At 49.3% G+C, this 14,238-nt stretch overlaps 1 protein-coding gene across 1 annotated transcript; it reads right to left on the bottom strand.

Annotated features, from left to right (window-relative positions):
• LOC102169285 lies at positions 1,265 to 10,581 on the bottom strand. Its single transcript, XM_018049121.1, has 9 exons — positions 10,483 to 10,581; positions 8,981 to 9,019; positions 8,114 to 8,157; positions 7,279 to 7,355; positions 3,104 to 3,169; positions 2,920 to 2,958; positions 2,144 to 2,323; positions 1,769 to 1,811; positions 1,265 to 1,423 (listed from the first exon to the last, which is right to left on the bottom strand). Exons 2-9 carry the CDS (start codon positions 9,010 to 9,012, stop codon positions 1,302 to 1,304), a joined length of 603 nt encoding a protein of 200 aa, XP_017904610.1. The 5' UTR covers positions 9,013 to 9,019; positions 10,483 to 10,581; the 3' UTR covers positions 1,265 to 1,301.

The raw sequence follows: 14,238 nt of genomic DNA, 5'->3' as shown, positions 1-14,238 counted from the left end.
GTCCTGGGGTGTACTGTGAGATGGGTGTACTGAGGCTAGAAGGTTGAGCTGGGTATACTGTGAGATGGGTATACTGAGGCTTACACCCAGACACTCTGGGAGACCCAACCTTGGCTACTGGGCGTAGTGAGAAGCCTATATAATCAGGTCCTGGCTTCTGCTGGAGGGGCTCACATGGGCTGAGGAGAGATTTCAGGCCCCCATGGAATAAGGGGGCCCATCAGCTCAGACACCCACATTTCAGGGCTAGCCACAGCCACCTGGCTCCACAGGTCGCAGGTCAGCCAGCACCTCAAGTCAGCTGGCCCAGAAGGTGGCGGGATGGGGGCCTGGGAAGCGATATGCCAGGTGAGCCTCCAGCGCTCAGTGCTCTTGAGGCCAGAGCTCTTCCCAGGAGGCAGCCACCTCCCTGGGCCTCTTTATAGGATGGGCCCCCTTTCCCTGCCCCTTAAGGACACTCATCCCCCAGCCCCTGCCCAGTAGGAGTTGCCACTCACGGCCCCGCTAGAGCTCGGCTCCAACCCGGGGCTCCATCCTCTGAGGGGCCAGGTGAGATCGGGCTCTCAGGAGCCTAGGCAGGGGCTGGAAATGAGCCCGTGTGGACCGTGGCCATGCCCTGGGGCAGGGTCAACCTTGGATCCTGGGACAGTGGGATGCCAGAGCAGAAGGAAGCCCTGCCGAGCTCAGAGCAGGACACCCTGGCTCTCGTCCTTGCTGGGCTATGACACCATGTGACCTTGGGCTTCTGTTTCCCCTTCAGCCAGTAGGAGGTTTGCCTCTGATGGCTGCCGGGCCCTGTGTTCCTGGACCGACTCTGAGGCTGTGACCTTCTCAGCCTGGAGCCCTGGCCAAGGGCAGGGACCCCCATTCTCCAGCTCCAGCCCCCAGTCTGGTCTGGACTGAGCTCACACAGACACCACCCAAGGGCTCTAACGACTGTCTGCTCACCAGAGTCTTGGGCAGACTCCTTGGCACATTGAGGTTAAGAGCTGGGAGACACCAGTCAGGCAGGCTAGAAGCACCCGCCCCTGATCACGCCAGCTGTACCTTCATGACAGTCAGCTCTCGACATTCAGGGAGCCTTGTCTGTCCCTTGGCACAGACTCAGAACACCAGCCAGGGCCCCCTTGAGTCTCCAGCATGGCCACGTCAAGGGCTTAGTGGCAGGAGGTGGTGTTCCTGCAGCTTGTTGGGACAGGGGCCGTGGACGAAGCCACACTGAGTTTGCAGAAGCTTGAGGACCCTGAAAGGAGGAAACTGGGCCTGCAGAAGCAACAACTGTGGATTTATTGGATGCAGGGTCACTCGTGGCTCCGAGTCTTGGGGATGTCAGAGGCGGGGCACCATCCCAGCCAGAGCTTCCTCAAGAGCTGGGGGACCCAGCCCCCAGGCCTTTCCTCCACGATGTCCTCCTTGGAAGCCTCTAAAAAAGCACAATCAGACACGCCCTGTGGGTACCTTGCTGGAAGGAACCTTGCCCAGGACTAGGGTACCCTCTGTTGCCAGGAGAACACATCAGCATTGCTTAAAAGGCAGTACCTTCCACCAGCCCAAGGGAGTGGCCTCAAGTCCTGCCAAACCAAGAAGGAAGAAGGACGCAGCAGGCTCAGTCAGGAAAGACTGGGCATCAGACTACCTGGGCTTCACCCCTGCCCCTTCCCTGGGCCAGGAGGGTCAGGGAGGAACTCAGCTTTCTGTGACCTCTGCAGGGTCCCTGGGGTGAGGGAGCAGGGCAGTCCTGCTCACAGGGTGGGGTCTGCTGTCTTACCTGAAACGTACACGGCCGTCTCCTTTCGGGCCTTCTTATTTTCCTAGGAAGGGAGAAGGGGCAGAGGGGGGGATGAGGCAGGTTCTACATTGTGTAGCTGGGGAAACAGGTCTCACTTCCCAAACAGTCGGGTAAGGCCAGGGTTCAGATCCACTTGTTGTTGCTCAGACCATGTCTGCACCTCTCAGCTCCACACAGAGCTGTTGCTCCACCGGATTGGAAGTTTGACTCAGTGGTCTTGGGGTGCCCAGGCCTCCCCCAACCGTTGCCACGGTGGCATGAGCCTGGCCTTTCCACTCCACCCTGCAGAGCCCAGGGGCTTCCCAGGAGGACCACATGGGGCCGGTGTTCCAACTGAGCACCAGGCTTCCTTACCTGCCATCCTGGGGTCCCTGCCACCTCCTCTTCCTTCTCAGTCACCCTCTTTGCACCAGGAATGAGGCTGGCTGGTTCCTCCCTCGGGGCCCCCACCTGCCGCTCCTCCCTAGACAAGACAGCAGTCTCCTCCTTGGGGGCAGCATCTTTCGATCCTCGCATTGCCTTGGGAGTCATGGCCTGCAAGGAGGGGCAAGAGGGGGCTATATGGGCAGAAAGGCCCTCTGTTGCCCTACGCCTCCCCTCCTGCCCTGCACACTTGGAGTGAGCATACCCTCCTGCTGTGCACACTTGGAGTGGGCATCCCCTCCTGCTGTGCACACTTGGAGTGCGCAACCCCGCCTGCTGTGCACACTTGGAGTGCGCACCCCCGCCTGTTGTGCACACTTGGAGGGCGCACCCCGCCTGCTGTGCACACTTGGAGTGCGCACACCCGCCGGCTGTGCACACTTGGAGTGGGCATCCAGGCCTGCTGTGCACACTTGGAGTGCACACCCCCACCTGCTGTGCACACTTCGAGTGGGCATCCCGGCCTGCTGTGCATGCTTGGAGTGTGTATCCCCTGCTTCTGTGCACACTTGGAGTGTGCATCTCTCTCCTTTTCCAGGGAAGCCCCTCCCTTCTCAGCTCGAGGTGTGGTCGGGTTGTTAGTGTCCTAAAGGAGACCCCTACCATCCCTGGGGCCCTGACCATACGCTGGACGAGTTCCTGTCTCAGGGAGCACTGACAGGTGACAGCCCCCAGCCCCCGGCCCTTCCTGGCCAGGCCTCACTTACCTCAGAGTCATGCTTCTTCCCACACCTGACTCCGCGTCTCTACAGAGGGAAACGGGCCGTCACATACAGCTGAGAGTGCCCAGGGTCCTTCCCTACCTGACCATCCTCTGTGTGTGTGCCCACCAAGGAGGCCCAGGACAGCCACCCCACTCCAGGGGAGGAGGAGTCCCCAGCCCTGACCCACCTGAGTGGTCACGGGGTAGCACTTATCCATCGGCCCCCACACTGGCCTTAAGGTCTCCCCGATGGGCTGTATGACAGGGACAAAGAGAGAAGGCTGAGGTGACGTGTCAAGGGCTCAGTCACTCATTTGTCCACGTCAGTGCATGCTGCAGACTTTGAAGACTGCAAGGGGTTTCAGGAAGCTTCACACTAACAAATGATTGATGTCTGTAAACATAAAACGCTGCATTCACAAAACAAGGACAGGTGCTAAAATAACAATGTTCCAACAATAACCTCTAACTCCTTCTTAAATTTCATTTTGGCTGAATCGGGCCTGTTGTGGCGCATGGACTCTTCATTTCGGCGCTTGGGCTTTCTTTTTTTCTCTTCAGCTCAGTGCACAGGCTCTTCTCTAATTCCTGGCCATCGCCTTCGTTGCCCCATGGCATGTGCGATCTTAGTTCCCCGCTAGGGATCGCACTGGCATCCCCTGAGTCGGAAGGTGGATTCTTAACCACTGGACCACCAGCAAGTCCCTCCAACTTCTAATTCTTCAAAAACAGAAATATGATCATGGGAATTAAAAATCCAATAACAATATAGAGGATAAAATTGAAAAAGAATTTCTCCCAGAATAGGGAGATCAGGCGCTGCAATGGCTAAAGCACAGATCTTTCTGAAAGAAGGAACAGAATCAACAAACTGAGGTGGCTGGGAAAATCCCCAAAAAAATTCCATTCATGTATTATTGAGAATTTTCCCAAAGATGCAGGACCTGAGTTTGCAGAGGGAAGGAATCACCAAGTCTCCAGGAAAATGGATGGAGACCCACCCCAGATGATGTCATTACTAAATACTGAAACACCTAGGATGAAAAGAAGAACCTAAAAACTACCAGATATGAAGAAAGAAGTCTATTAAGTTTCATCAGACTTTTCAACACCAACCTTTGAAGGAAGAAGAAAATGAGAATCTTCAAAATCTGTGAGAAAATTATTTCTAGTCTAAAATTCTGTACATAGTCACACTGACTTAAATACGCAGTAAGACCTTTTCAGACAGGTAATATCTAGGACTACCCCTCAGGAGTATCTCAGGATTACCCCTCAGCACACCTGCAGGTTGTGCTGACCCCAAAATAAAAGATAACATGGGCTCCACATGTGAACGAAGTGACGTACTCACCAGAATGATGGTGAAGGGAGGTCCCAGGACAGCTGAGCCTCCGACCTCAAGGACGTCTGTCCAGGAGGGAAAAGGGTGGAGGGCTCCAAGAAATACGTCCCCAGGGAAATAATCATATTGATAAACCACCTAACTTGTCTTAAGTGTATAGAAAGGAGATTAATTGTTTTTAATAGACAGTTTAGATGTATTAATTATAGATTCAGAGAAAACTAAAGTTTAAAAAAGCGGAGGAAAGCAAAATTATACAAAAAGACTGATGATAGTATACTACCTGACTCAGGAATACTGTTTGCATTGTTTTAGCATGTAAACCCTCAGTATTTAGCTAAACAAAATGATGCCCCAAGCCTACTAGAATGACTTTCAAAAAGGAAAATGCTGGAAATGTTAGGAAACAAACAGATCCTCTCATTCTTTGCTGGAGAGAATGCAAAGTGGATACCAGCACTTTGGAAAGTTTCACAGTTTGCTAGGAAACTAAGTACACATTAGCACAGGACCCCAGCACCCCCTGCGCGGTGCTTACCTGAGTGAAAGGAAAACCTATGTTCGCACAAAACTTGTACATGAACATTACAGTGGTTTTATCTGAAACTGCCCAAAACTGGAAACAATCCAAATGCTTCTCGTCCAGTCGGCGGCCACACCGCGGGGCATCCATACTCGGGACAGCTGCTCCGCAATGAGAAGGAACAAACTACCGCGGACCACGCGCAGGCGTCCTGTGCTCAGTGAGAGGCTCAGAGCCACACCCGGGGGCCGCCCTGTGGCCCAGCTGCTAGGACTCCGTGCCTGCACTGCAGGGGCCCGCGTTTCATCCCTGGTTGGGGAACCCAGATCCCCAGGCCTGCTGCGTGGCCAGATAAATAAATACTAGGTACTGGGATGTTTCCAGTTATATGCCCATCCTGCAAAAGCAAAACTATGGGGCCAGAAAACCATTCACTGGGTGCCAGGGGCTGGGAGAGGGGGAAGGGTATTAGTGAGTATGGGGGAACTAGTATTAGTGAGTATGGGGGATGTTTCTGAACTGATTGGAGCTGTTCTGGATCTTGGCTATAGTGGCAATTTCACAGTTGTATACATCTGTCAAAACTCACAGAACAGTACACTAAAAAGAATGGATTTCATTCTATTTAAATAGCTCCTTAATTTTAAAAAAATGAATTAAAATGAACCCACTTTGTGGGAGAGGAATTTAAAAGCCAAAATGTTATAAAAGTCAGCAAAAAAAAGCGAAAATGATACTTAAAAATTTTTAACATCTCAAGATGTCTTTACTCAAAACAGTTAGAATGCCAAAACCTAGGAGGTAATCATGAGGGAGACTGGAGAGAGGTGAGACGCCTGTTGGAGGTGGCGCTAGGTGTTCAGTTGTTACGAGAGCTAAATCCTCCCCTTTTGTTGTAATAATTCATTAGATAATGTTTAGATCTGAACAATCAAGACAAAGCAAGATAAGCTTTTTATTTAGAACTTTGGAGGCAAAATCAAGGGCTTCAGCTAGACAGTTGGAAGCTAGAAAGATTTCTACCCTGGGCTGCAGGAATTGTGGGTGAAGAGGACTGGGACAAACAGCAGACTTTTTCCGGGTCTTAAACCTTTGACTCATCAAATTATGTATACACATTTCTTTGACGACAATAAAGTTTTTTTTAATGAAAGTTTGGTTAATTAAAAAAAAAAAAAAACACTAACGAATAGGACTCTGTCTCCGAAAGTGAAATTTGCTCAGTTGTGTCCAACTCTTTGCAAACCTATACAGTCCATGGAATTCTCCAGGCCAGAATACTGGAGTGGGTAGCCTCTCTTCCTGGAGAAGTCCTTCTCCAGGGGATCTTCCCAACCCAGGGATCCAACAGTCTCCTGCATTGCGGGTGGATTCCTTACCAGCTGAGCCACAAGGGAAGCCCAAGAATCCTGGAGTGGGTAGCCTATCCCTTCTCCAGGGGATCTTCCTGACCCAGGAATCGAACCAGGGTCTTCTGCACTGCAGGTGAATTCTCTACTCACTGAGCTATTAGGGAAGCTCTAAGGCACCTGCCCACCTGGGCCTTCTTAGGGGCTCTCCAACCTCTGACAGTCACTCCCTAACTACGTAGCCCACATGTCTCTGTGCTGCTGGGTCACAGAGAAGCTTGGCCCCATGAAACTCCTCTCTTCCCAGTAGCCCCAGAGGGAGAGCAGGGGGCCTCCAGAGACCAGGCATGTGACTCTAACGTGTCACCTTGGGCAGCCTGGGTCCAGTCACTGTCCCTCTGGGAGCCTAAGTTTTCTCCTCTACAAAGTGGGAGCTGCTGGTGGAGGCGGGGAGAATGGATACACGTGCATGTATGGCTGAGTCCCTTCACTGGCCACCTGAAACTCTCACAACGTGGTAATTGGCTATACCCCAGGACAAAATAGAGTTTCCCTTCACCGTTCACCTGAAACGGTCACATGTTTCCTGGCTATACTCCAACACACACACACAAATGCTGCTGGGGGGCTGCCAGGTTTCACCAGATTGTCAACCCCTAATCTGGCTAGTGCCCCTCAGTGGACACCCAGCTTCTACATGTGTTTTCCTGACTGAGGGCTGGGAGTGGGGGCTTCAGTCCAGGTCCCTGGACCTGCAGTGTCCAAGAGGGTATGTGACCCCAGGAGGGCACCCCGCTCCCCACCACCCCCTTCTCGTACGAACGTGGGACCATATTCCAAGGCTGCTCACACATAGGGGTCATCTGTTCCTGTCGGTTCATCTAGGTTCCTGCCACAGACCCTGAGATGAGCTTACGGCCACGGAGCCCTGAGGTGACCATACAGCCAGCCCGAGGCGGGGCAGGAATGGGGGTGGTAGAGCGGGGCTTTGTTTGACACTTTCCTGAGAACACAGGGGATTTCTCCAGAGTCCTCACACACATACACACACACACACACAGTTGGTCAACCATTTCTGATCAGGCAGCATGACTGCTCTTTGTGCTACGTGAGACAGTCCCCTCAGCCTCCAACAGAGAACCCCACCTGTGATGACTCCACAGCAATCTCATGGGCAGGGGCTGTTTTCCCCATAGACCCCTGAAAATAGTAGTACACCACGCCTGCAGGTAGATGAAGAAAGACTAGTTAAAACATTTAAAAAGTAACAATTATTTTTAAATGTCAGTTACATACAATAGTAAATATGGCAATAATGGTATATTTTTAAAGTATTTTGATGTGTGATGAAAGGCATTAGACATTAACTACAAATGTGTGAGGGGACAGCTATTCAAAAGTGAAAGTGAAAGAAAAGAAAGTGAAGTCACTCAGTCGTTTCTGACTCTGTGACCCCCATGGACAGTAGCCTACCAGGCTCCTCCATCAATGGGATTCTCCAGGCAAGAGTACTGGAGTCGGCTGCCATTTCCTACTTCAGGGGACCTTCCCAACCCAAGGATCGAAGCCTGGTCTCCTGCATTGTAGGCAGATGCTTTTTACCATTTGAGCCACCAGGGAAGTGGTGTTATTCAAAAGGCGTATGTAAATATTTGAAGATCACTGCTATAGGGTATGACTTGGTTCTTTGCATTTTGAGGGGGTAGTTTGTGAGTTTTTTGGGAAGATGCATGGGTTTTAGAGTCAGACACAGGTTAAAATCCCACTTCTCCATGGAGATACAGAGGGAGGAAAGGGAGAAAGGCCAGCCTCGGTTCTGAGCAGTGTGACCAGCCCTGGGGAGGCAGGCACATGGTGATCTCAGGAGGGGGCCTCTGAGAGTCTTGGGGAGTAGCTGGAGATTGAAGTGGCTCGGAGACGAGCACCCATTCCTTGGGTCCTGCCATCAGTCCCCCGACCACCCCAGCACCCAGGCCCTCACCTGTAAGAATGAAGATCTGTATTGCGTAGAGGAGACTATAGAGCCTGGAAGGAAAGCAGAGCAGAGTGTGCAGCTGGGGTCTCCTGCCCTCACGGTTTCCTCCTCTGTCCAAGCCCCAGCACCTATTCCACCAGGATGCGTCCAATCAACACTTGTGGATGAATAAATCCACAGCTGTAACAGGGCTCAGCCTAGGCTCCCTGCTGACTCTGTGCCTCTACTTATTCAGAAAGCCAAACTTGGAGCCTGGAGCCAACACGGCCCCTCTGACCCCCTCCATTCTCCTTTCCTTCTTGTTTGCGCAGGTCCATCTTGCCTCTCCAGCCTGAAGGCAGGGGCTTAGCCTTGGCTCAGCATTCAAAGCTGTTCGTTCAAGGGTTGTATTAGCTTTTTGGCCCACAGCCCCCCAAAGCCCTCCCTCCCTCCTCTGGACTGACTCCAGCCTGGATTAGAAATAATATCCCATTGTCCATCTTGCTCTTCTGGAACACCTCCCTTGGGACAAACAGAGCTTTTCCTGGCCATTCTGAATACCACGTGGGATGGTTCCCCTACCAGAGATTGAGCTTCCACAGTGAAAGTGCCAAATCCTAACCATTAGACCACCTGAGAACCCCCTCGAACACAGCTTCTTGGCACTGCCAGGATGCTGGCACCCTGTCTATACACACACAAACACACACACACACACACAGAGAGGCATGTCCCATTTGTCTGTACCAGGCTCTCCACTCTGACCCTAAGTCCCAGAGACACTGTAACAGTCAGGAAAGGGGCCATACAAAACCCCTTCCTTGTGGGACCCAGTGAGGGGGTCCCCTTTCCTGCTTGATGAGGGTATGATAACAGGGCCCATGTACACTTTACCTCTCTCTCTGGCTGCACAGACCAAACACCATTTTCGGTCTAAGGAGAGAAGATGGGTATCAGTCAGTGCATCGTGTCACCCCAGAGGCCTAGTATTCCTTTACTTTGTGGCTGGCGGGGACTGCAATGGGCCAGAGGCAGCTGGGGGATGGCAGGACCCCCACAAGCAGGGTTCATCCAAGGGAGAGCCCGCTGGTCACAGCTTGAGTCTAAACTAAGGACAATGGAGTGGGTTAGTACTCGGAGCTTGGAAAATGCTCAGGAATTTCTCCCAAGACCTCAGACCTCCCACTGGAAAAGTAGGGGTCAGGATGGGGAGGGCGGGTTGGGAGTGAATTAAGGGAAAAGGAACAGCTCTACTGAACATCTGATGTAAAATGACCCCAGGGGGTAGGCAGCTAATTATAATAGTAAATAAAAATGATTAAAAACTACCACCAGTTTAAAGTATTTTCGGTGTTATGCAGCAGATTTGGAATAATCTTGGGAGGACAGGGGGAGATTCCCTAGCCTTTCGAAAGCACCCTCTCTGTCTAGAATCCCACCTTCAGCGTTGAATTGCATGTAAACTGACACCAGGGTAAGTTACGGTCTCCAGGGTGAGGTGGATCTCAGCATGGCCTGGGGAGCCTCTGTTCCCCTTGAGTCCCCCACTCTCCACAGGAACTGTCAGGGAGTCTCTCTCAACCTCCAGCCCCTTGTCCGCCTTCCTCACTCTCACCCGGGCCCACAGGCTCTATCAGACGGGTGTTCCCAGATTTTCTGCCACTAGACTCACTCGTCCATTCTCTGCTTCTCGCAGGTCATTTCCTCTTCAGAGGAGGAGACCGCGCCCCCTTCTCTGGGGCTCACCCCCTCCTGTACTCCATCCCTCCGGTCTTCTCACACCCTGGTGTTTGGGTTTCCTCTCCCTCACTTGTCCTTCCTTCTCTTCCCATCTGTGTGTAATCATATCACCCAGCTCTTGTCCCTTCGGCCCACATCTTTTCTCCAGGTGCCATCCTAATTGTCCCCTTCCCTTCACACCATCTCCTTGAGAGACTCTGCCGTGCATGTCTCTGCTCCCCTCCACCGCTCCCTCACTCCACAACCCACTTCAGACTCTTTCTGTTCCCATCAACCTCTGAGACCTCTCTCACCAAAGTCATCAATAAGCTCCTAGTCTCCAAACCCAGGGGGCCTTTTGGGGGCCTCAGCTCATTTCATCTCTCCGGGGCACTACCAGACCTCTCTTCCTACTGAACTATCATCTCCTCTGAGAATACTGCTAGCAACATATTCAACAGTAAGCTTTCAGTAAGCTTTCAAAAAGCAAGAAAGATATCAGTCTTTTTCTGAACGAAGGTTTGGAGGAGAGAAAATGAGAAGAAGAGGAGGGAAGAGAGACTACCACATAGGAAGGGAGGCAGAAAAGTTAGGCTAGGAGTCGTCAAGACGATTATCACCTGCTTGGGTGGTTTACCGAGGGCGGCCTTTTGAAACTGCGTACCAGATCTACCAACCTTGAGGATATTAGCAGTCTGCAGAGTATCCTTTGACCATATCAGTGTGAAGGCAGCCTATTCACCTCCCCTGAGGCTCCAGGACACACTGAGAAGGGCACTGGAGCACAGCTAAGCCTGGGAGCCCAGCACACAGCCCCTCCCTTTCACAAGTGGGGTCTGTGTGTGACATCATGCCTTTGGGGGCTTTATGACAGGACAACCTCTCCAACCTTGACCAGAGTAGCTTGTCATTGCCTCAGGGTGGATTAAACCCCCATCAGTCAGAGGCGGCACCTTTGCAGGTATCTCTTCGGGTCCATTCAGTGCCATCAATGCTGCTTGAGCACCCATGATGTGCCAAGCTCCACGCAAAGTCCTGCAGGGACACAAAGGTGCATAAGACTCACTCACATGACTCAATAATCTTGTTTTTTAAATAAAAAGCCAGATCACAACCGGACCATTTCTAAGTGTCATCCATTTATTAAACCAATGTCTACTGAGCTTTCAGTTTGGGCCAGGAATATGGTGAGGGTCCCAGGTGGCTCAGTGCTAAAGAATCCGCTTGCCAATACAGGAGACATAGGAGACCCAGGTTCAACCCCTGGGTCAGGAAGATCCCCTGGAGAAGGAAATGGCAACCCACTCCAGTATTGTTGCCTGGAGAATCCCATGGACAGAGGAGCCTGGCGGGCCACAGTCTATGAGGTCGCAGAGTCAGACACGACTGAGCAACTGAGCACACAGAAAGGTAAACAAGACTGAGACCAAACAAACATCTTCAGAGTCAAGACAACGGCTTTTACACCCTCCCCAAATTACTACAACTGTAACCGAATAATAATTACAAAACCACAGTGGTTAAAACAGAAGAATACCTTAGTTCCACATATATATGGAATATTTACCATGGAACACCATATTCTCAACCACAAAACAAGCCTCTATCACTTAAAAGTTTCAAGTAATTGCAAGCATGTTCTTGGACCACATAGAATTAAATTATAAGTCAGTAACAGAAAGATCCCTGAAAAATCCCCAAATATTTGGAAACTAAACAACACACTTTAAAGAATGTATGTGCGGGGACTTCCACAGTGGTCCAGTGGTTAAGACTCAGTGGTCCACGCTCCCAATGCAGGTTTTCTATTCCTGGCCAGAGAGAACTAGACCCCACGTGCCACAACTAAGACCCAGTGCAGCCAAATAAATTTTAAAATAATAACAATAAGACTTCCCTGGTGGTGCAGTGGATAAGGATCTGCCTGCCAATGCAGGGAACATGGGTTCAGTCGCTGGTCTGGGAAGATTCCATATGCCATGGAGCAACTAAGTCCTCCAGCTGCAGTTACTGAGCCTTTCGCCTAGAGCCCCTACTCTGCAACAGGAGAAGCCCCTGCACCACAGCGAAGAACAGCCCTCACTCACAGCAACTACAGAAAGTCAAGCAAAGCACTGAAGACCAGTGCAGACAGAAACAAATAAATACACATGTATGTGTGTGTGCGTGTGTGAAGTAGATAATTCCCTGGCTGTCCAGTGATTAGAACTCTGCACTTTCACTGTTAAGGGCCCAAGTTCGATCCTTGGAAGCTTTTCAGTGCAGCCTAAAAAAAAAAAAAAAAAAAATTCATGTACGTTTATAAAATAAAAAGATAAAAAAGAAAGAATGTTAAACAAAAAGAAAAGAAAAACTATACATATATATACATATATATATATATCAGGGACTTCCCTAATGGTCCAATAGCTGGAAGTCTGCCATGCAATGCAGGGGACATGGGTTCAATTCCTGGTCAGGGAGCTAAGATCCTGAATACTGAGGAGCAACAAAACCCACATGCCACAACTGGAGAGACTGTGCACCGCAAGGATCCCGCATGCTGCAACTAGGACCCAACACAGCCAAGTAAATAAATATTTTAAAAATAAATCAAAATTTTTGGGATGCAGCTAAAGCAGTACATAGAGGGAAATTTATAGCACTAAAATACCCATATTAGAAAATAAGAAATGTCTGTAGAAAACAACTTACGGTTATTAAAGGGGAAAGAGAGTGGGGGAGGGGTAAATTAGGAGTTTGGGATTAGTAGATATAAACTGCTATACACATAATAGGTCAACAACAAAGTCCCACTGTAGAGCACAGGGAACTGTATTCACTATCCCGTAAGAAACAATAATGGAAAAGAATATGAAAAAGCATGTGTGTGTATATATGTATGTGTATAACTGAGTCACTTTGCTGTGCACCAGAAACTAATGCAACATCGTAAATCAACTATATTTCAATAAATAATTTATTAAAAAAGAAAATAAGAAATGTCTCAAATCAATGACCTCAGTTTCTACTTTAAGAAAGCAGAAACAGAAGAGCAAATAAAAACCAAAGTAAGCACAAGAAATTTTAAAAGATCAGAGTGAAAAGAAATGAAACAGAAAACAGAAAAAGAGGGACTCCCCTGGTGGTTCAGTGGCTGAGACGCTGCACTTCCAGTGCAGGGGACCCAGGTTCAATCCCTGATCAGGGCACTACTTCCCACATGCCTCAACTAAAATCGATAAAATCAGAAGATCAACAAAATGTATAATCCTCTAGATACAACAGATCAGGAAAAAAATAAAATGCAAATGATCAATATCAAGAATGATAAAGGTGGAGCTTACCTGGTGCTCAGTGGTAAATGCAGGAGACACAGGTTGGATCCCTGGTCTGGGGGGACCCTACATGTCAACAAATGCATAAAAAAAATTTGACAAGGCCAACATCTCTTCCTGAAACAAAAAAATCTCCCAGCAAACTAGGAGTAGTTGGAACATCCTCAACTTGACGAAGGACATATATGAAAAACAGAGCTACCAATATACCTGATGGTAAAATATCGAACGTTTTCTCTTTAAATTCAGGAAAAAGGCAAGGATATCAGCACTCTTTGCTTCTACACAACACGGTACTGGAGGTTTTGGAATGTAAACTAAGTCAAGAAAGACAAGTTATTTTCCCTTACCCCATCAGTAAACCTACCACACTCCTGAATGGGGCAATGATGTCAAATAAGAAGCATAACACCAGACCTCCCTTCCCATGCCTCAGTTCAGTTCAGTTCAGTTGCTCAGTCATGTCCAGCTCCTTGCGACCCCATGGACTGCAGCACGCCAGGCTTCCCTGTCCATCACCAGCTCCCAGAGTTTATTCAAACTCATGTCCATTGAGTCGGTGATGCCATCCATGTTGGTAATTTGATCTCTGGTTACTCTGCCTCTTCTAAATCCAGCTTGAACATCTGGAAGTTCGCGGTTCACATAACTGTGACTTCCCTTCCCTTGCCTAGTCTAGTCCAGAAATCAACCTAACATTAGAAAACCTGATTTATTATCATTTGTTGATCTTTTTTCCTGAAGTCAAACTGTATACTTTGAGTAACAGATTTCTAGAGTCAGAACCACAATTTAAAAAAAAAATGGGGGGTATTTCCCAGGCAGTCTAGTTGTCATGACTTTACATTTCCAATGCAGAGGTGAGAGGTCAGTCCCTGGTCAAGGAACTAAGATCTCACATGCCCCATGGAAAGGCCAACAACAACAAAAAAACACAAAAAAACAAAAACAGAACCTCATGATTGCAGTCATTAGCCCTTTATATATATAATTTACAACACTATTGGTGTTAATTTTATAAGTTATAACATTTTCTTCATTTATGCTGCAAATTGTAAATGAGACAAAACCTTTTACTTGTATCTATATCATAAGTTTACTTATTGATTGCACTAA

This window comes from Capra hircus, chromosome 5 (assembly GCF_001704415.2).
Source record: "Capra hircus breed San Clemente chromosome 5, ASM170441v1, whole genome shotgun sequence".
NCBI classification, from domain to species: Eukaryota; Metazoa; Chordata; class Mammalia; order Artiodactyla; family Bovidae; genus Capra; species Capra hircus.
The sequence above is the reverse complement of the archived record's forward strand: the minus strand, read 5'-3'. Positions and strand labels throughout refer to the sequence as shown.